The sequence below is a fragment of the Amblyraja radiata genome, chromosome 14, assembly GCF_010909765.2.
Source record: "Amblyraja radiata isolate CabotCenter1 chromosome 14, sAmbRad1.1.pri, whole genome shotgun sequence".
Classification (NCBI taxonomy): domain Eukaryota; kingdom Metazoa; phylum Chordata; class Chondrichthyes; order Rajiformes; family Rajidae; genus Amblyraja; species Amblyraja radiata.
Window position 1 is genome coordinate 47,620,624 of NC_045969.1, and position 22,750 is coordinate 47,643,373.

Below are 22,750 nucleotides of genomic sequence, written 5' to 3' on the forward strand. Positions count from 1 at the left end.
ACATACAAATTCATTTCTGCGGCATTCCCTTTTGTACCCACGTAAGCACTAGCTTCGGGGAAAAAAAATCAATAAAGCTAATGCTGACCTTTAGATGATATTCTCCAGTCCTCTTGATATAGAGCACAAGAGGGCATAACAGGTGTAAACTCTGAATGACCGAGACTGTTGGGAGCAAAGATCATTTGGGAAGAAGGGTAGGTTGCGGCCGCGGTGGTGACTGGGAAGAAGGGCAGTTGCGGCCGCAGTGGTCCCTGGGAAGAAGGGTTGCGGCCGCGGTGGTTGCTGGGGAGAAGGTCGTGTGCGTCTTGTCCTGTTCCTGCGCCCATCTTGTATCGTGCAGTGCGGCGTGAACTGTCCTGGTCTTTGAGCTGCGAAGTGTTGCTGAAAATGGCCATGCATGTCCCCAAACCACCGGGCTTTGCCCAGATGCTTAAAGACGGTGCGAAGGTGAGTAGTGTGGAGGATGCGGTGGGGGAAAGGAGGCTGTCCCCATTCGAAAAATGCCTTTGCGGGAAGCCGCGTGCTGCGAGAAGGTTCCAGAAGGAAAGACCGAGTGATGGAGGAGAGTGGGGCGAGGCCTCCTCAGGCCGCGGATCGGCCCAAGGCTGGATGGCAGGGCAGGGGTTTACACCACGCTGGCTGGCGGATAGATGGGTTGGGATGGGGTTGGGACACGAATGAGCTCTACATGGACCGTCTGCGGCCAAGTTTGGCTGGAACCTGGTCGGGAGCCAGGCCGCCGGTTTGTCGTTGCGGCCTATAGAGTTCCCCATCCCCGCAGGCAGAGGAAAAGCCCAACGCTTGTCCCTCTCACCTCCAACCCAGTCATTTTACTTTTATTAACCCCTTTCTTGGATTTTCTCCCCTAATCCATTTTGCGGCCGAATCTACGGCGGCAAAGGTAGGTTTATGCGGGAATTCTGTATCTACGGGAAAACCTCCCCGCCCAGATCCGAATTGTGATATTTTTAAAACCACAGTATGTTTTTAAAACCACAGTCCAGGACAAGGGGTCACAGATTAAGGATAAGGGGGAAATCCTTTAAAACCGAGATGAGAAGAACTTTTTTCACACAGAGAGTGGTGAATCTCTGGAACTCTCTGCCACAGAGGGTAGTCGAGGCCGGTTCATTGGCTATATTTAAGAGGGAGTTAGATGTGGCCCTTGTGGCTAAGGGGATCAGAGGGTATGGCGAGAAGGCAGGTACGGGATACTGAGTTGGATGATCAGCCATGATCATATTGAATGGCGGTGCAGGCTCGAAGGGCCGAATGGCCTACTCCTGCACCTAATTTCTATGTTTCTATGTTTCTATGTTTTAATTTGGCCACTTGTAAGAATCACTGAGAATTGTCATCCACTATACCAAGGACTGGTATGGCAAGGACTACTAGGCTTTGCTGGACCGCTGTCAAGTGAGCGCGTTATAAATTATAACGTCGTGCTTCAAACCATTCTAAGCGAGCTTTGGCGTGACCAACAATATAGTGGGTTAGGTTTTGAGTACGCCAAGATGCCAGATCCATAATTTATTACAACTGTCGGAGATGTGACGCCTCACTTCCTACCATCCAGGGACTGAGACATCCCTTCCAGTTGAAGATTTGACATCTCTTCCAATTTAGTGCATTACATCTAGAGATATGGAAACGGGCCTTTTATTTGATGTATGTTGGAGAGGTGGTATTCTTTAGTTATCTTTAGTTTTCAAGGGTGAAACAGGTATAACTCACAATGCTACCCTGCATAGCACTGCTTCGTTATAGTGCTCTTTGATTTAGGAGCCTTATCCCCCCCCCCCCCCCCCACCCCAAAAAAGAATAAAGGAATCACAGAATGCAAGGCATAAAGTGATTTGCGATTTGACCAAAACAATAACCATGAGAGAATCACAGATCCATCTTATACTGGAATTACAAATGGAAGTGGAATAAATGAGTAAATATTTGGAGTAAACATGCGGAAAAGCACGCAAACTTACAAGTGAGTTAGCAAGCGTTACCAATAAATGAATTAAAAATTATTTATCAGAATCGCATCTCCATTTCTGTTATGTTCTCGTAGAGCTCTGTTTGGTTTAGCGATCCATTTTCTGGAAATCTAACCAGCTCTGATACCCAGCTTTTCAGTTTGTATTAGAATTGATCAGTTCTGAAGAAAGGTCGTCATCAACATGAAAAATTAACTTCACTCATGGTTCAATGGTACTTTATTGTCGCATACCTTTGTACAGTGAAACTCCTTTTTGCCATTTTGTGTTATTCAAGTCCAAAGTTGTTAAAAATGGAGCGTCTTAACTTCGCCATAAAGGCCCGTTCTGGCTGTGGCATTGGGGTGGGATATTAATTTGGCCTTGGCCTGTCCCTTTTTATAAAATGTTAATAAAAATTACAAAAGCAACATGATACTTTTTCACTGGTGCGAAATATCTGTAATACTTCCATATTTATAACTAAAACCTAAATATGACGTAATATTACGTATGCAACTCATCCCTTCCAAGTTCCCACCCACTCACCAGCTACTTTACTCTGAAATTGCAGAAGATGCAACACCTGACCTTATAACTCCTCCCTCGACTCCATCAAGGGACCCTGACAGTCCTTCCAGATAAGACAGAGAGCCACATGGTCTTCCTCTAGCCTCATCTACTTCATCCCATGTTTCCGATGTGGGCTCCTGTATTTCGACAAGATCAATAGTGGACTCTTGAGATGCTACTAGTTTTGAGATAAGCAGGATAAATGGGCAGGAGAGTCTTTGGTTATGACTGTTGCTTCAAACCGCATTTCTCCGGGTGCTCCGGTTTCCTCCGCACTCCAACGGCAGGTTAATTGGCTTCTGTAAATTGTCACTAGTGTGTAGGATAGTGCTCGGTCAGCGCAAACTTGTTGAGCAGAAAGGCCTGTTTCCATGCTGTATCACTAAATGAAACAGTCAGAATTATGATTTTTTTCCAATCACATTCTTGCAGCATGTATGCCTAATGTTATTCTTTCTATTATATTTCACTATCCTACAAAAATTGGTTCACAATTTGTGCTGTAATAACTGCGGCTCAACCTGATTAATTATTCTGGAGAATGCATGACAAATCTTCCTTTTAATAATTATTGTATGCTTTTCTGTACCTTTCAGCATTTTTCTGGATTGGAAGAGGCAGTTTATCGGAATATTCAAGCATGTAAGGAGCTGGCTCAGACTACCCGAACAGCGTATGGTCCAAATGGTATGATTATTCAGCTTAAAGTAGTGCATGAAAATATGTTTAATTGTTCTTTACTTTGTTGCTGGTGTAATTGTTCTAATAAGGTCATTGCTTTTGTAGGAATGAATAAAATGGTCATTAATCATGTGGAGAAACTTTATGTTACCAATGATGCTGCAACTATTTTACAACAATTGGAGGTAGGTGGTTGATTAAATACCTAGTACACATAGGAGGTTGTTTAAGCTTCAAGTTTAAACTTCACAGTCTATTCCAGCATTGGTTTTGATTGTTTATGATGCATAGCTCTGCTGAAGGCAAGTTAAGGAAACCTGGGATGTAGTTCTTTAGTAGGTTTGTTGAATTAATTCATGGCATTCTGAGCTATATTTGCAAGTGAACATAATTTGGTGCAAATATTATGTGTGTCAGGCTTGGTTATGGTTGTACAGGAACAACAATATAAAGAATGCCTGATAAAGAAGATTACATTAGTTGCTGTTAGTGGGGAGGAAGGTAGCTTCACCATAATTGTGAGGCGATGTATTTTGGGCGGTTTAAGGATATGGTGTGCATAATGAATGGTGGAAACCGAGGTAGTGCTGCAAATCGGGGAAAATCATATAACACTGGGAAAAAAAGTTGTTTTAAAGTCATCCCATCATAAAATATTATAAATACTTGAGTTTGGGTGCATTAGAAAATAAATGAATTTATACTTCCACACAAAACATTAATTGCTATTTAACAACTACAGTGCCCTCCATAATGTTTAGGACAAAGACCCATCATTTATTTATTTGCCTCTATACACAATTTGATATTTGTAATAGAAATAAATCACATTGTCAGATTTTAATAAAGGGTATTTTTATACATTTTGGTTTAGTCCCCCTCCCCCCATTTCAGGGCATCATAATGTTTGGAACACAGCAATGTCATGTAAAGAAAGTAGTTATGTTTAGTGTTTTGTTGCATATCCTTTCCATGTATCTGGTGATGCTCAACCATCGTTAGCCTATACAGGTGCACAACCTTTTATCCGAAAGCCTTGGGACCAGACACTTTTAGTAATTCGGAATTTTTCGGATTTCGGAATGGAAGATTTTTAGCGTAGATTTTAACGGCTGGCTCAGTGGTAGAGTGCTCGGCTCATATCCGCAAGGTCGCGAGTTTGCGCCTCGATCCCGGCAGTTACTCGATCGCGAGTTTGAGTCTTCAATGTAGTTTTTTCTTGCAGAATAGGAGAGAATAGGGAGGGTTAGGCTGGGATCATTCTCTGCGAGATGATCTTAGTGCGGGAGACAATTGTAGGAGAGGTGTACTGACTGTGTGGGCAGAACTTTGGAAGTGATTGCCCACCATTCTCAAAAGCCGCTGTGTCTCCCTGTCCCTGGGATAGCAGGGGGCGATCAAACAGCACAATACCCCCCTCCCCCTCCAACTCCAGAGGAATCCTCTCCCCGATGGGCCGCTACGGTGACAAGTGGCAGTTCGCCCACAGCCCGAGCTGCGCCACCCCAAGAACAAGACGTACCTTGCACACCATCAGCTTCTGCCCCTACGGGGAGCGTGTTCCTCTGGAGTTGGAGCAGGGCTGGGCTGGAGTTGCTGATCTGGGATCTCCGTGCTTGCAGTGGGCCTGGGGTTCAGTGTCCCGATGAGGGGGCGCAGCTCGGGCTGTGGGCGAACTGCCACTTGTCGCCATAGCAGCCCATCGGGGAGCGGCTTCTGGTGGTCCTGACGTCTCTCAGCTCCTGTCCAGGGGGGTGGCCGGAGACGTCAGGACCAACAGGAACCCGCTCCCCGATGGGCCGCTACAGCGACAAGTGGCAGTTTGCCCACAGCCCGAGCTGCGCCCCCTCATCCGCAACCCGGGTTCCTCTGGAGTTGGAACGGGACTGGGCTAGAGTTGCTGCTGGCTGTGAGTCTCTGGGATCTCCGTGCTTGCAGTCGGTGTCCCGTTGGTCCTGACGTCTCTGGCCACCCCCCTGGACAGGAGCTGAGACTGGGAACTGTACCGCCCTTGCCCCCTCCCTCTGCAACTGCAAACAACCCCACTCTCCTGCTCACCTGCAAGGGGGGTCCAGTTCCCAGTCTCAGCTCCTGTCCAGGGGGGTGGCCGGAGACGTCACAGCCCGAGCTGCGCCCCCTCATCTGCAACCCCAAGAACAAGACGTACCTTGCACACCATCAGCTTCTGTCCCTACGGGGAGCGTGTTCCTCTGGAGTTGGAACGGGGCTGGGCTGCTGCTGGTTGTGGGTCTCTGGGATCTCCGTGCTTGCAGTGGGCCTGGGGGTCGGTGTCCCGTTGGTCCTTACGTCTCCGGTGACTGGCACTGACCTGCTGGCATCGCCGACGTGAAGACAGTGCAAAGCCCCCGCGCCGGTGCAATGGGCGGGGAGCTGGAGAGGGGAGGGAAGGGGTCACACACGTGGCCGGGAAGCAGAGGGGTGTAGGTGGGGTGAAACTGAAGGGAGCGACAATCTGCCGCTGCCTGCCCGCTGAGTTAAAAAGTTCCCACGCAAGACTCACGATACACTGTGTATCGTGAGTCTACCGTGGGAACTTTTTAACTCAGCGGGCAGGCAGCAGCATATTGTCAATTATTAACCCTCCCGCGCAATATACCTTCACCGTCTCTTTTATGAATGGGGATTTAGTTCCCCTTTCTTCGAGGACCGACCGGAGGTTCCGCTGTCACCTCTGCGGGCCGCCCTCGGTGAACGTCTTCAAGGACCTTTCTTCAAGGAACGAGAAAATGTCCGCTATTCGGAGCTTTTCGTTATTTGGAATTTCGGATAAAAGGTTGTGCACCTGTACTTGTTTTGGGGGCTAGTCCCCTTCAGTTTTCTCTTCAGCATATTAAAGGCATGCTCAATTGAGTTCACATCGGGTGATTGTCTTGGCCACTCAAGAATTTACCATTTTTTAGCTTAGAAAAACCTTTATTGCTTTAGCAGTATGTTTGGGATCATTGTCTTGCTGTAGAATGAACCGCCGGCCAATGAGTTTTGAGGCATTTGCTTGAACTTGAGCAGATAGGATGTGTCTATACACTTCAGAATTCATTATGCTACTACTTTCAGCAGTTGTATCATCAATGAAGGTAAGTTAGTCAGTACCTTCAGCAGCCATACATGCTCAGGCCATAACAGCCCCACCACTGTGTTTCACAGATGAGGTGGTATGCTTTGGATCTTGGGCAGTTCCTTCTCTCCTCCATGCTTTGCTCTTGCCATCACTCTGATATAAGTTAATCTTCATCTCATCTGTCCACAAGACCTTTTTCCAAAACTGTGGTTGTTCTTTTAAGTACTTCTTGGAAATCTGTAACCTGGCCATCCTATTTTTGCGGCTAACCAGTGCATCTTGCAGTATAGCCTCTATAGTTCTGTTCATGAAGTCTTCTGCGGACGGTGGTCATTGACAAATCCACACCTGACTCCTGAAGAGTGTTTCTGATCTGTCGGACAGGTGTGAGGGAATTTAAAAAAAAATTATAATGATTTCTTCTGTCAACAGCTGTGGAGGTCTTCCTTGGCCTGCCAGTCCCTTTGCGATTAGTAAGCTTACCATTGCTCTCTTTCATCTTAATGATGTTCCAAACAGTTGATTTTGGTAAGCCTAAGGTTTGGGTGATGTCTTTCAGCTCTATTCTTGTTTCTCAGTCTCATAATGGCTTCTTTGACTTTCATTGGCACAACTTTGGTCCTCATGTTGATAAACAGCAATACAAGTTTCCAACGGTGATGGAAAGACTGGCTGCTGAGAGCTCTCTTATACCTGCATTAAGGAGGCATTTAAACACACCTGCGCAATTACAAACACCTGTGAAGCCATGTATCCCAAACATTGTGGTGCCCTGAAATGGGGGGACTATGTATAAACACATTTCTACATGGTGAAACCAAAATGTGTGAAAATACCCTTTAATAAAATCTGACACTGCATTTTAACCACATGTGATTTTTTTCTATTACAAATCTCAAATTGTGGAGTACAGTGGCAAATAAATAAATGACGGGTCTGTCCCAAACATTATGGAGAGCACTGTGTATCGGAAAATTAATTTTGTGCACTATAACTTTTACATGAGTACTGTATTTATGGGTAAAGGGTTCTAAAGCAAAAATATGTCTTGATATTTTGGATTTAATTGATTAAAAATTGAGAAATTAGCCATTAGGCTTACCGTGAAGTGACGCAAAATTTTAGTGTTATGGACATTGTGTAAATGAAAATTTTTAGAGCTTTCACATGGTGGATTTTGTTCTCAAGTGACAGTAGCTCTAGTCAGTTTGAATCGGTCATAATTTGGAAGATGTGAAGACTGTACAAAACTCTTGTGAATTTAAATAAATGGCCATGTTCCCCTCTGGTGATTTAATTTATCTTTTTAATACAGGTTCAGCATCCTGCAGCTAAGATGTTGGTTTTGGCTTCGCATATGCAGGAACAGGAGGTTGGAGATGGAACAAATTTTGTTCTGGTTTTTGCTGGTGCACTACTGGAATTAGCGGAGGAACTTCTGCGAATGGGTCTTTCCATCTCGGAGGTGTGCTGCTTTTAAGAGAAGTTTGATCTTTAGGGTCATTAAGCTATACAGCATGGAAACAGACTTTTTGGACCAACTTGTCCATGCCAATCAAGTTGCTTAACTGTGCTTATGCCTGAACCTTTGAACCTTCCCCATCCATGCACTCGTGACAAAATTGCCATATGTCATATATGTATCTGCCTCCATCACTTCACCTATAGCAGCTAATTTATTTAGACACTCCACTGTGGAAAAAGTAGATCCTGTAGTTCCAAGGCTTTTCCTTGCAGCCTTTCCTGAATAGAGGCACTACGTTATTCACCCTTTGTAGGTTTTGCATTTTAAATGATGATGCAGGAATTTTAATAAAATGAATTCTGAATCCTGAATCCTTTCAGGAAGTCCTTTCCTGAAGGCTGGTTGTAGTTGCAGTCTTCTGCCCACTCCACTTCATTGGATGCTTTTTGGCTGCAGTGATCATGATCTGGCTACGGTCCTCCCACATCTGGGCAGGGTCCAGGTGAATCTGGCCAAATATTTCATACTTTTTCTTATGTACTTTACAGGTGATAGAAGGCTATGAGGCAGCCTCCAAAAAAACTCTGGAAATCCTTCCAGATCTGGTATGTTGCTCTGTTAAGAACCTGCAGGACCCAACAGATGTAACGCCTGTTATTCGAACTGCTGTAATGAGCAAACAATATGGCAATGAGGATTTCCTATCCAAGCTGATTACACAAGCATGTTGTATGTATCAAAATATCACTAATTCTTAATTTGTACTTGTTTAAATTATGTTTATAACTGATTAAAACAGTTTTCCGATCAATGTGCAGATAAATATTTAAATAGTCTTTGCTATAACTCTGCATGTCATTCAGAGAAATAAGTTTGGAGTTGGAAAACTTGTTGAATAAATTGGAATGTGATGTAAGGCAATAATTGTTGTTGAAGTTGAGTAGTAGTCGCTTGTATTTTGTTTGGAATGTTGACGGTTACTTGAGTTATTTTTAGCAGATATATAATATTTTGTTCCTTCAGGGCTGTTGTGGTAGTCCAAGGATTAAACCAGCCATCACAGAATAGAATTGAGAGTGTTTTCAGTCTGATCTGATATTTGGAAGTTGTCACATACAGTATTGGTTAATGGACAGAATCATGGAGTTGTACAGTATATAAATGGGCCCTTCAGCCCGACATCCATGTTGCCCACCTACACTAATTCATTTACCTACATTAGGTCCTTATCGTTGTATATCATCAGCTTATATATTGTCTTATGTGAATAAAGTGCAATGATTGTATCTGATGCCACCATTTCCTCTGGCAGTGAGATCCATATATCAACCACTTAAAAAAAAACACAAAAACAAAAAACTTTATCCTCAAATCCCTTATTAAAATTCCTTCCTCTCATCCTAAACACACTACTTCTTGCTTTTGATACTCCAACCTGGAAAAAAAGGATTCTGACTACTTATCCTATCTAGGTCGTTTACAATTTTATATACCTCTTTCAGATTTCCAATCTCTCCTCATAACTTAAGACTTCCAATCCTGGCTACTTCCTGGTGAATTCTAGTGAAACAGCATCCTTCCTATAGTGTAGTTACCAGAATGCAATACTCCAAGTACACCCTGGTCTCTAAAGTTCTCTTGTTAGAAAAAATTAAGCAGGAATTAATAATGACAATTGAAGGAATTAATTCCTTGCATTGATTCATCACAGAATACTCATTCAGCATGAAATCAATATATTTCACTAGGTAAGTGAGATGGTAAGTCACGCGTTCCTCCTTGGTACATGTGACAATCAAGTATTAATGAAGGACAATACCCCAATAGTATGATATGGATGAATAGAAATGAATAACTACTTTCCTACGACTCAAGGTCTCAGAAGCCCAATTAAATGGAACAACAGAACTGGCCATCTGAAGAAGCATTGTGTGTCCATTCCTCCTCAACTCCTGCCTGATCAACTGAGAACTGAGTTTCTCCAGTCATTTGATTTGTTCAAGATTCCAGCATCTGGAATGAGAAAGGATATAATGGCTCCATTCAAAGATATCTCCATTGGTACCAATGCTTCAATGCTAGGCTAAGGAACTGGCTGTTAAAATGGGAATGAAAGATACCTGAAGGCATAGGTTAAGAGATTGGAGTGCATGTGATGAATCTTGGTTACCAAATCTATGTAGGAATGTAGTTGGAAGAACTGTCCAGAGCAATCCATTCCATTGACCAGGAACATAACTTGGAGGGAGGCAAGTCCTGGAAACAAGATTTAACTCCATTGAAGTAGGACAGCATGGGAACAGGTCCAACGTGAGAAAGGAGGAGCCCTGCATCTGGTACTCAATATAAAGGGAAGCTGTAGGTCTGACAGCTTGAGACTTAATAGGTGGTATAGTGGGCAATGTGTGAGTGCTTCTATGTTTTCTTTGGAAATTAAGAGTTTGAATGCAGATAAGTTTATCTTTCATTGGTTGTCAATTATGTGACTAAATGTAAATTCAATATAATAATTGTGTCAGATACATCACAGCTTTATCCCGAATTTGAAATAATTGTTAGCACATTGTGTTAAAGTATTTGTGTTCATTTCATAAGTCTTGTATGTTTTTTCTTGTATGGTTAGGATGGATAATTTACAGTTAGCAAAATGTAGTGAATGTGCTGAGTGTAGCTTGTTGAGTTGACAATAATCAAGTTTATTGGACATATTTAGGCCTGTATATGATTTTGGTAAATTTTAAACATAATTATATCAAGCTTTTGATGGTAAACCGGTGAATATTTAAGCTAATGTTTCTTGATACTATTTTGAGCCTTGGAAGTACTTTTTAAGAAATAGATTCCGTGCAAATTGTTTTGTAACATGGTTAACATATCACTGTTTTGTGTGCAGTATTTGAACAGCATGAGTTATAATCAGAGGCAGACATGAAACATCTGATTTGTATTCATAACAAACTGTTGCCTAGACATTTGGGGGTGGGGGGGGGAGGAGGCGGTTGTTGCTCATAGTAACATTGTACTTATTTTGGCGTTGGGACAAAATAATTATTAGTTAGGGGAGCATACAGCAGTTTTGGGAATGCTTGAAATTAACGTAGTGTCTAAAAGGGAAAAATGTTGGGAGTGATTTGAGATGGGGAGGTGAGATGACTAGAGGAACATGGATAGTGAAAATTAATAACCTGGGAGGAAGATAAAGGCGTAAGAGCAGAAGTGGGAACTGTTCTAGACTGAGGGCTTTATCTATGGTAGTAGACAACTAATCAATAACAATTGGAAATACAACATTTGCAGAACAGTTGGACAGTCAAGTATCTTAGTATTTTAGTAGTAATTGCTTTATTTTCCTTGCCTTGCAGTGTCCATTTATTCAGAAAAGGGTCATTTTAATGTGGACAATATTCGTGTCTGCAAAATTCTGGTAAGTTGAGTAAAACAATTTTTTGTTCGGTGGATTAAACTTGCCTTGATGAGCCATCCTTAATTTCTATTAATGTTCAACTGTACAAGTAATAACATTTTCCTATTTTGTATTAAACATAAAGGCTGTGTATGCCCGATAGTTACTTTTCTAAGAAATCTCGTAACAGAAAATATAAAAACAATTGTGTCAATAAGGAACAGGCAGATCAGGACTTGAGAGTTTCATATCACAATAACAAAGTTATATTTCTATACAGAATTTTCAAAATGTTCTTTTTAATAGTTATAAGTTTATCTTTGTTTCTACAAGCTAAACATACTAATGGCTTTACATTGTGCTGTTTACTAGACTATAATTGAATAGTAGTAATAGAAGCAATTACTTGTCAATTTCATTGCCCACCCGTAGTTATAGTGGCTGTTCTTAAGAGATAACTGTTGATTACTACAGGAAAAGTACATGGAATCAGTTTTTGTTTTCGCCAGAAAGCTTTTTTTGCTTGTCATTTCTCGTAGTGACTTTAAAATGCTTCTGTAGTTCTCAATCAAAATCCTGTTATAACAAATTCAGACAACATAATATTAATATCGGGTTATATGCCCAAATCGTATTTTGGCCACACATTAAATCAGAACTGCCTGAAGTTGATTGAATTGTATGAATGTTGCAGAATGTTATGAAATTTAGATTTAGTTTAAAAGAATTGTTAATGTCTACGTAGAAATATTTGGTTACCGTATTTTCCAGCAATGAAGACTCACCCCCATTTTGAGTCGCTAAATTCTGAAAAAAAAGGCGGGCGGGACAGGATCAAGGGTTTAGTTTAGTCAGTAGAAAGGCACTTTTTTTCCAACTTAACAACAATTTTGCAACAGCAAGGTGACCAAAATTAAACACAACATTCAAAATGTAGCCTCACCAACATCTTCAACATATGTAACATTATATCCCAACTTCTATGTTCAATACCCCAACTGATGAAGACCAATGTACCGAAAACCTTTCCGAGTGCTCTACCTACCTGTGATACCACTTTCAGGGAATTTTGTACCTGCACTGCTAGATCTGTGGTCAACAACACTCCCCAGAGCCTTGCCATTCACCGTGAAGGTCCTGCACTGGTTTGACATCCCAAACTGCTGCACCTCGCATTTATCTGCATTAAATTCCATTAATCATTCCTCAACATACTTGCACAGTTGGTCAAGATCCTGCTGTAAATTTAGATAACCATCCTTGCTATCTACTATCCCACTCACTTTAGTGTCATCTGCAAACTTACTAATCGTGCCTTATGCATTCTCAACCAAATTGTTGACGTAAACCACAAACACCGAAGGGCCCAGCTCCGATTCCTGAGGTACACCACCAGTCACAGGCCCCTGCTTCCTTCCATGAAGCCAACTTTCTATCCAGTGGGCTAGATTTCCCTGAATCTCATGTGATCTAACCTTCCCAGAGCAGCTTATGGAACCTTCTCAAATGCCTTGTTAAAATCCATGTAGATAATGTCAACGCCTCTGGCTTCATCAACATTTGTTTCTTCAAAAAACTCAAATCAGATCTGTGAGACAGCTCTCCCACATACAAAACCACGCTGAATATTCCTAATTAGCCCCAGCCTATCCAAATGCATACATATCTTATCCCTCACACTACTCTCCAGTAACTTGCCTGCCATAGATGTTAGGTTTCCCAGGCTTTTCCTGGCAACCCTTCCAAAATAGGCACAACATTAGCAACCCTCCAGTCTTCTGGTACCTCACCTGTGTCTAATGAACACGGGCCAAATTGGTATAAAGTGACTTTTATTCGGCATTAGATAGCCACTTAAAATTTACTTGTGGAAAGGAGCAAGTGGCCATAAAAGCTGTATTAGAAAATATAATTTCCATGTAACCTCCCTGCAATAATCAGACACCATTGTATCTCTGAAGAACACAGCTGCTACTTTCATCACACAAACCCATTGAAGTTCCTAAGACATTGGAGCAGAATTAGGCTATTCAGCCCATTGAATGTACTCCGCCATTTTATCGTGGCTGATCTATCTTTCCCTCTCAACCCCATTCTCCTGCCTTCTCTCTGTAACCTTTGACATCCTTACAAATCAAGAACTTGTCCATCTCTGCTTTAAAATACCCCACAATGTCTGTGGCGATGAATTCCACAGATCTGTGGATACTGCTGGCTAAATAAATTCCTCATATCCTTTCTAAAATGAAGTCCTTTTATTCTGAGGTTGTGCCCTTTGGTCCTAGATGTCCCACTAGTGGAAACATCCTCTCCATATCCACTCTTTCTGGGCTTTTCATTATTCGGTAGGTTTCAATGAGGTTTTTCCCAAGGTGAATATGTTTCCCAAAGGGCATATGTTTGAGGTGAGAGGAAGAAGGCTTAAAGGAGATGTGCAGGGCTTTAAAAAATATGTATATTGAGAGTGGTAGCTGCCTAGAACACGCTGCCAGGAGTGGTGGCGTATGATAGCCGCATTTAGACTGGTACATGAACAGATATGGTTAGAGGGATGTAGACCAGATGAGATTACTTTAAATTGGCATAATGCTCGGCGTAGATATCTTGGGCCAGAGTTCCATAAAAATATTCCTGTGGTATGTGATGTTAATGTATGATTTTTGTGTTTCAGGGATCTGGTGTGCTTTCTTCATCAGTCTTGCATGGAATGGTTTTCAAGCGTGAGGCCGAAGGGGATGTTACCTCTGTGAAAGATGCCAAAATAGCAATATATTCATGTCCTTTTGATTGCATGGTAACAGAGACCAAGGTACTATACTCTAACCAGTTTCTGTTAATAGCATTTCACAAATCTTTTCAAATACATTTAACCATATTCAATGATCTATTCTACATTTTCGTTAATCTCTATTCCCTTTGCCCTGTTTTCACACCTTCACACTTCCCTATCTATCTATCTCCCTCCTCCCTGACATCAGACTGAAGAAGGGACTCGATCCGAAACGTTACCCATTCCTTCACTCTAGGGATGCTGTCTGTCCCGCTGAGTTACACCAGCAATTTGTGTCTAACTGTATTCAAACTAGATTCTGTTGCAGTATTTATTTGAAATATAGTCTGTGGTGTATGGACCTGTTCTGTTACCCTTGAAAGATTGGTGTATTAAGGATTTTGATGCTTAATTAATAGTATGATATCCTGCTGTTGAATTGTGTTTATTCTGACCTGTTTAATAATAGCATAAATACAAGCATGCTGCAAATAAATCTGAGGTCAGTTAATTACAGTTTAAGTATTTTTAGGTGATGGTAAATTGATCTCAAACTTGTATCCTTGCCTCACTGGCAGAAATATGTTGACTTCAAAATATTACATTTAGCTCTTATTTTCCCTCAATTTTATATTTTGGACAATTGAATGTATTTGTAATTATGTTTTAAATCCACTAAGAAGAGCTCCATTTTGAAAGCTATTCCCAAGATTATATTAACACATATGTTCCCCTTTATTTATTCCCTTTCTTTAATTGTCAAGTCCTTGTGGTGCATGAACTGAGCACGTGGTCACCATTACTGCTGCTGCAAATGACTTTAATTCCTCTTGTTTCTGATCAGAGTTTGGTGTTGCATACTTTGTTTAGTTATTTCATAATACTGTAATAACATTTTCCAGGCAACCAGGTGAATTTAAAGCAAGTGTTGGATCTGGGATCTTGATGTGTTAGAAGGAGAATGGATATGAGTGCCAATGAAGAAAGGCACAAAATGCTGAAGAAGGGTCTCGACCCGAAAAGTCACAAATTCCTTCTCTCCAGAGATGCTGCCTGTCCCACTCAGTTACTCCACCATTTTGTGTCTACCTTCGATTTAAACCAGCATCTGCAGTTCTTTTCTACACATGAGTACCAGTGAACCAGGTGCTCAACTATCCTGGTTTCTGACAAATCAGCTCGTGGATTATCAAAATGCTGGTGTAATTTGGTCAACCTTGCTAGGACATTTGCAAAAAAATTGAGCAAATTCTTCATAAATCAAACATTCCTGGTTATGCTCAGTGCACCTATAACATTCAATTTGAATTCTGATTGTGAGAAGTAATGAATTCTGATATTTTTGTGTTTTTAAGGGAACAGTTCTGTTAAAGAATGCAGATGAATTGATGACTTTCAGCAAAGGAGAAGAGGATCTCATGGAGATTCAAGTGAAGGCTATAGCAGATGCTGGTGCTAATGTAATTGTAACTGGAGGAAAAGTGGCAGACATGGCCCTGCATTATGCTAACAAGTACAAGCTGATGGTAGTTAGGTAAATTATTTTATAAATTCTAGGCCCAGACTTGGCTCGCTTGATTATTGTATGATGCCATTGGTCACAAGATTATAATTTCTTACCTTAAAATGCAGTTTGGTTCATTGAATGTTGACATATCTATCTTTAATGTTTATAAGCAATCCCATTTAAAGAACCTGTTAAATTGATATTCATAAGCAGTGGGGTCCAGAAAACTATGTGCATATTAGATCATAGACAAGGATGTTGGACTTGGCCTTGGCAAGCAATACTCTCAATCAAATTTTATGTAGACAGCATGTTATCAAATGAGAGATAGTCATTTGGTTTGGTTACCAAAGGAATGCAGACTATTGTAAAACAATCAAATGGTAAGGATATGCTTTTGGGAGAAAGTTTTAGTTTTGGATAAGGAAAGCTGGTATCAATTTGCACGGGGAATTGGGGGAATTTGAAGGGACTAAGTATTTATGAATTTTGAGTAACATTTACCTTTTATTTAATTCACAATCTCCATTGGATACTTTTTGTTTGTAATTTATAGATTATTTTGATATTAATACCCACATTTCTGTTCATGTTTGAACTAATATAGTCTCAAGTACATTTATGATTTCATATACGTTTTTTCTCCCCAGGTTAAACTCTAAATGGGATTTAAGAAGATTGTGCAAAACAATTGGGTCTACAGCACTTCCACGATTGGTGGGTAGCACTATAAATTAAATACCACAGTAGCATTTAATGATGTAGATTTTAAATATAATCTGAATTTTACAGACACCTCCCACTCCAGAAGAAATGGGATACTGCAATAGTGTTTACTTGTCAGAGGTTGGAGACACACAAGTGATAATATTTAAGCATGGTGAGTATTTTTTAATTGAAAATGTGTTGGATATATGAAGATAGAACAAAAGTATGTTGTGATTGACAGCAAGGAGGAAAACATTAGGACTGCAAGATATGGATTATATAGCCAGTTGGGCAGTGAAGTGGCAAATTAAATTCAGGCAAACGGGACTTGGAAACTGCAACAACACAAAGCCATGCAAAATATGTGGAAAGGTTATTCAATTGTGTGGAGGACCATAAGAACCTTGGTTTCCATGTTTGAGAGATCTACAAAGATGAGTAAGATAGTTATTTTTTTATCATAGACCAAGAGTGGAGATCTTATGCAGAACCATGTACAATTTAAGATAAACAACTGCTTGAGTTCTGTGCACAATAGTTTTTGCTGCTTTTTGACCACTTAGCAAAGTGAGTATTTATTGCCCATGGTGGTGAACTACTGTCATTTGGATTACTGCCATTCTCCTGGTGAAGGTACTCCCATAGTACAGTTGGATGGCAAGTTCCAGGAATTGGACCCATGTCAATGGAAGAATAGCTATACATTTCAAACATGATATGTGACTAGTGTGGAGCCTGTGGGTGATGGTGGTCTGATGTACTTGTTGCCTTTGTTTGGCAATAGTGTTTGTGGGTTTGAGAGGTGCTGTTGGAATGACCTATGTAACTGCCGTGCATCTTTTCAATGATACACACAGCAGCTATAATATTTCATCAATTTTATTTTGGGGGGTGGGGGTGAATTTAAGGGTAGGTGATAATCAAAAGGATGGTTTTCTCTTAGATTGTGTCATTAGCTTGGGAGTTGTTGACACTGACTCATCTAGAAGAGTATTCTATCATAATTCTGAATTGTCCTTGGATTGTCGGGATGAGTAGTATACCTAGCCTCTTACCTGCTCTTGATAGTAGACATTTTCCTTATAGACTTCAGCAAGGCTTTTAATAGGTTCCGGTGATTAGACCGCATGGGATCCAGGGAGAACTATCTGGTTGGATACATAATTTGTTTGATGGTAGGAAGCAGAGGGTGATGATGGAAGGTCTGACCTCTATGGCATCTAGATCATCCATATCAACAATTTGGATGAATACTGTTCTGGATGTACAGGCATGGTTAATAAGTTTGTAGATAACACAAAAATAGGTGGTATCATAGACATGACAAGGGGGTTATCAAAAATTACTGTGGATTCTAGATCAGCTGGTAAGTTGGCTAAAGAATGGTAAATGCCGCTGATATATGTGAGATGTTGAATTTTGGGAAGTCACCCAAGAAGGACACCAAGAACACAATGAACAGTAAGGCTCTGTGGGGTGTTGCTGCACAACAGGGTGACTTAGGAGTACAAGTACATGGTTTCATGAAAGTGTTATTGCAGATGGGTAAGGGGCTGAAGAAGGTATTGGCATGTTGCCTCAATCAGGGCATTGAGGATAGAAGATGAGATGTTAAGTTGCAGTTGCCCAAGACATTGATGAGGGTGCACTTGTGAGTATTGTGTTCAGTTTTAGTCACCCTACTTTAGGAAAGATGCCATTATGCTGGTCAGAGTGCAGAAAATATTTAAGAGGACGTTCCCTGGACTAGTCTGGGTTATAACGAGAGGCTAAGACTTGACGATGGTATGCTGATTTTATAAAGGTATATAAAATGATGGAGGCTGCACAGATTGGGTGAATGCACACGGTTTAAGGGGAGCATATTTCTTGGGAAGCAAATATAAATTAAGAGGCGTTTAAACAGACATGTAAATAAGCAAGGAGTAAGATGATACCTAATGTGAAAATGGGATTAATGTAGGTGGGCCGAATGGTCTGCCCTAGGGCCTATTTCCTTTCAGTACAGTTCTGTATAAGACAGGGCATGATGAACGATTGTCAAGGGAAGGAAACACAATAGCACAGAAGACACATTGCAAGGTGAGTCTATAAAAGCCATACAAGTAGAATGTCAGCTTCCTTTGACAGCCTTGGATCAAAGGTTATTATATCCTCCTACAGAACGCACATTCATTGATTTGGCCTGTTGTGAAACCATGTGAATCGTGGAGGTTGACGATTACAGAGTAGTAACTAGAACATTCCAGAGTGTATCCCTAAACTCAACTTTGTGGTCAGAATGCCCTAATATAGTCTATACTATTCCATTGGGAAGATCAGTAAAAATGTCCCTTTTTCACCAGTGTTACCTGGAATTGTTGGGTTGACAGGGAGAGCTTGGATTGGCTGGGAATGTTTACCTTTGGAGAATAGGAGATTGAGGGCTGACTAACTTTAAAGTATACAAAATGAAGAGCGGCATGAATAAAGTGAACATTCAGTGTTTTCCCCACATTAGAGGATTCTAAAACTTGATTGCAAAGGGTTACGGTGAGATGGGATAGATTTGAGAGCGATCTTGGAGAACAACATTTTCACTCGAACAGTAGTCCGTATCTGTGGCAAGCTGCCAGAGGAAGCTACAGAAGCAAATTGCAATTTTCAAGACATTTCGACAGAGATAAGAAAGGTTTAAAGGGATATGGGACACATGTAGGCATAAAGGACTAGCCTGCAATAGACACTGTTTCCATGCCATATAGCTCTGGTACTCTGACTTTATTTTCCCCTAAAGTTTGGGGAATCAAGAACTGATGCTTTGGTTTCAGGTGAGAGAATGATTTAATAGGAACATGAGGGATATCTTTTTCATATAGAGGGTAGTATATATGGAATGAAATGCAAGAGGAAGCGGTTGAGGCACATTTAATAACAATATATATTTGGATAGGGAAGGTTTTGAGGGATATGTGTCCAACATTGGCAATTGGGAGTAGCGTAGGTCAGCAACTTGGTCGACATTGGTGAGTTGGGCTGAAGTGTCTGTTTCCATGCTCTGACTTTTACAACTACAGTTGAGTTGTTGGCCACTCGATTCACCCAGAATCTTGATGATGTGTGACTTGGTGATGGTAATGCCATTGGACATTGAGGGTAAGTGATTAGAATGCCTCGGGTCACTGTCTGGTATTCTTGTGCAAGTGTTGTTTGCCACTTACCAGCATATTTTTTGAAATATTGACATTTTGAAGCCTTATACAAAACAAGAAATCCGATTTTAGTGAAAAATCTCATTTGCAGAAAACATGGACCAATTTATTCCCTCCTGTTAGAGTATTATTACTTAAGTGTTTCATTTATTATACCAAACTTAGAATTAAAAACTGACATTTTACAGTTATGATTTGATGTGGTTTTGTGACTGAGAACCTTGACTGCTGGTAATAATCTAGATTAAAGTTGGAATGGTGGCCATATTGTTATCATTTTTGATGAAGGAATCCATTTTTTTAATTTAAACCTCAGGATATAGAATCCTGAAATATTTTGTTTGCAGGTTTAGTAATTAAAATATTTTGCTGAAGCTCTGCAGTTGATTGTAATGTCTTGAGTTGTATCACATTTAGACAAGAAGCAAGTTACCAGTTAGTTATCATTTGCTTCTATTACCTGAAATGGACATGGATGAATCATTTTTATACTATTACGTGAACCTTAATTGGTGAATTGTATTTTTGCAGAGAAAGAAGATGGTCTAATTTCCACAGTTGTAATCCGTGGTTCAACAGAGAATATAATGGATGACATTGAGAGGGCAGTTGATGATGCTGTTAATACCTTTAAAGTTCTCACGAGGGTATGATATGTTCTTATGAATATTCAAAAACATCATCTTCTAATATTCTGTGGATTTCCAGTATAAGGTGTTTTATTTTAAGCATTATTCAAAATCACACTGCTGTATTTTACTGCCAGAGGAAGCGTTAGAAGTGAGTACAATTATAACATTCAAATGATACTTGGATAGGAAAGATTTGGAGGGATATGTGCCAAGTGTGACGACGTGGGTTGGGCAAATTTAGTTGGCGAGAAGTGAATGAGTTGGGTTGAAGGCATGTTTCTGTCCTATATAGCTATATGAATGTTAAAAATTGAAATTTGCAGGACGCTACTATTTCCATTATTTCTATATCCCCATGTCTCGTTAATGTTTTATGCAGGATGTTCAGCTTTTATGACTTAATATGCAGAATTCATTTATGAGTACTGCTTTTAACATAAATCTTTCCTGCAGTAACATATACAGAGCTAAAATTTGGATATGTATTGTATATAGCTTCAACATATTCAAATGTATTTTAACAAAATATTTAATTTGCAGGATAATCGCTGTTTGCCAGGTGCAGGAGCTACTGAAATTGAACTGGCTAAACGAATCACTACTTATGGAGAGGTATGGAATGATAACATTTCTTTATTCAATGTTATATTTTCAGTGATAAATGAATAATATAATCTTGATTTATTTTCAGTCATGTCCCGGTCTTGAACAATATGGTATCAAGAAATTTGCAGAAGCTTTTGAAAGTGTTCCACGAGCATTGGCTGAGAATTCTGGTGTTCGGGCTAATGAAATAATTTCAAAATTGTATGCAGTGCATCAGGAAGGAAACAAAAATATTGGATTTAATATTGAGGTATTTATTAAGTAATCAGTAACGTGCTTCATTAAATTGCAGCTAATGGTCTTTAAGTACCCTGGGGGTTCAGTTTTAGGGTTTATCCTGACCAGGAAAGGCTAAAAGAAATGACCAAAAACGTTGTCCAAAAAATAATGCCTTTTGATAATTAAAATCTTGCCAAGCTTTTGGTGCAGAAACTTTGCATGAATTTAGTTTATTCTGATTTAGCCAATATTTCAATTGATGGGAATTTGCAACTCAGTTGACCATAATTTGAGGGCAAACAATAGTTTTTGTAATGGATAAATATGTTTGTTTGACAGTATGAAAGTTCCCATCATGTGAATGTGTTGTACTCTATCTGGCTATCAACTCAGAAAAATTGTAGATTATTAGAACCTTTAATTCTTGCATTTATAATTTTGTTTGTTTCCCCCACCCTCCAATCAGCCAGTTCACTAAGTGCTTTCCTATTTTTAAATCACTTTCTGAATACCATTTGTTTTCCTGATTTTAGAGTGAAGGCTCAGGTCTGAGGGACATGCTGGAGGCTGGAATTCTGGACCCATACTTGGTCAAATACTGGGGAATTAAGCTTGCTACTAATACTGCTGTCACTGTTCTAAGGGTAGACCAGGTAAGTAGGCCAACAAAAAGGACTGACTTATGCAATCATTTGCAACGTGAAGATTTGTTTTACTGCATGAATGTTGGCATCCATTAAAAATACCTGCCCAAAAGTCTAGATACCAGGAATTTGTTTTGAAAGCTTGATCATCTCTGGCAACATCTAATTGGATAAACTAGAATTGTAGCCATAGATGTGCATTGCTACCAGGAGCCATAAATTGTGATTACAATTCTATCCTAAATATCATTATAGCCATTTGCATTTGTTTGACATCAGCAAATTTGGATCAGAAAATTCGAATGGCATTTTGAGATTTAATTCTGATTGGTATAATTGAAGTGTAGTTATTAGGATAGGCTCCCATTATTGAAATATGGGGTATGTACATGGGAAAGTCTATAGCAATTGGATTCATTTCCCAAATTACAAATATTAACTTCTATGTTAATATCATTAACCATTTATTTTATCATTAACCATTGGTGGCAAAAAAGGTGAAGTATACTATACTGAATGGCAACAATGGTGGGTATTGATCATTAAATACACCAGATGCTGCAAGGACTGATATAGGGAAAAGTTTGGCATGCTAGGATTTATTCCTTGGTGCGTGAGGGGTCATCTTATAGAGATGTATAAAATCATGAGCGTCATAAATAGGTTGCATGCGCTTTTTTTAACCAGGGTTTTGGAATCGAGAACTGGAGAGGAGAAAGATTTAATAGATACCTGAAGACAACTTTTTCCACGTAGGGTGGTATGCATATAGAATAAGCATATAAAATGCATATTGAACTTTAGACTACACTAGCATAATTCCAGGTTAAGTGAAGAATGGGAAACATTTTAAAAGGACTGCTGGAAATGGGCTCTTGGCTAATGCATTAGGATTTATGAATAGTTGGATATTGAAATGTAACTGCATAACAGAAATAACTGTCACTAACTGAGCTATTACATTGTTCTTCCAAATTGTTGGACAATTTACTCACCACTACTCTTGATATATTTTTCAGATAATCATGGCAAAGCAGGCAGGTGGACCCAAACCACCACCCCAGAAGAAGGATTGGGATGATGATCAAAATGAGTGAACAATTTCATCAACTTACTGTACTGTCAATGTACTGATAAGTACTAACAGGGCACACTTGATGTTGAGTTTCTTTATTTATACAGTTAAGATTAGTTAAGATTAAAAAAAATTCATTGTGCACAGTTCATTTCTGGTGTTCTGTCTAATAAAGAAATTGAACAACCAAAACATTCCATGTCTTTCTTTGTTCTACTACTATG

At 40.1% G+C, this 22,750-nt stretch overlaps 1 protein-coding gene across 1 annotated transcript; it reads left to right on the plus strand.

Moving 5' to 3' along the window:
• Positions 1-244: 244 nt before the first annotated feature.
• On the plus strand, positions 245-22,718 carry cct8 (chaperonin containing TCP1 subunit 8). The gene is made up of 15 exons (XM_033033259.1): positions 245-450; positions 3,143-3,233; positions 3,333-3,412; positions 7,622-7,771; positions 8,320-8,500; positions 11,134-11,195; positions 13,846-13,983; positions 15,300-15,478; positions 16,102-16,168; positions 16,244-16,331; positions 19,882-19,997; positions 20,523-20,594; positions 20,674-20,838; positions 21,341-21,460; positions 22,471-22,718. Exons 1-15 carry the CDS (start codon positions 391-393, stop codon positions 22,546-22,548), a joined length of 1,647 nt encoding a protein of 548 aa, XP_032889150.1. The 5' UTR covers positions 245-390; the 3' UTR covers positions 22,549-22,718.
• The last annotated feature ends 32 nt before the right edge of the window (positions 22,719-22,750 follow it).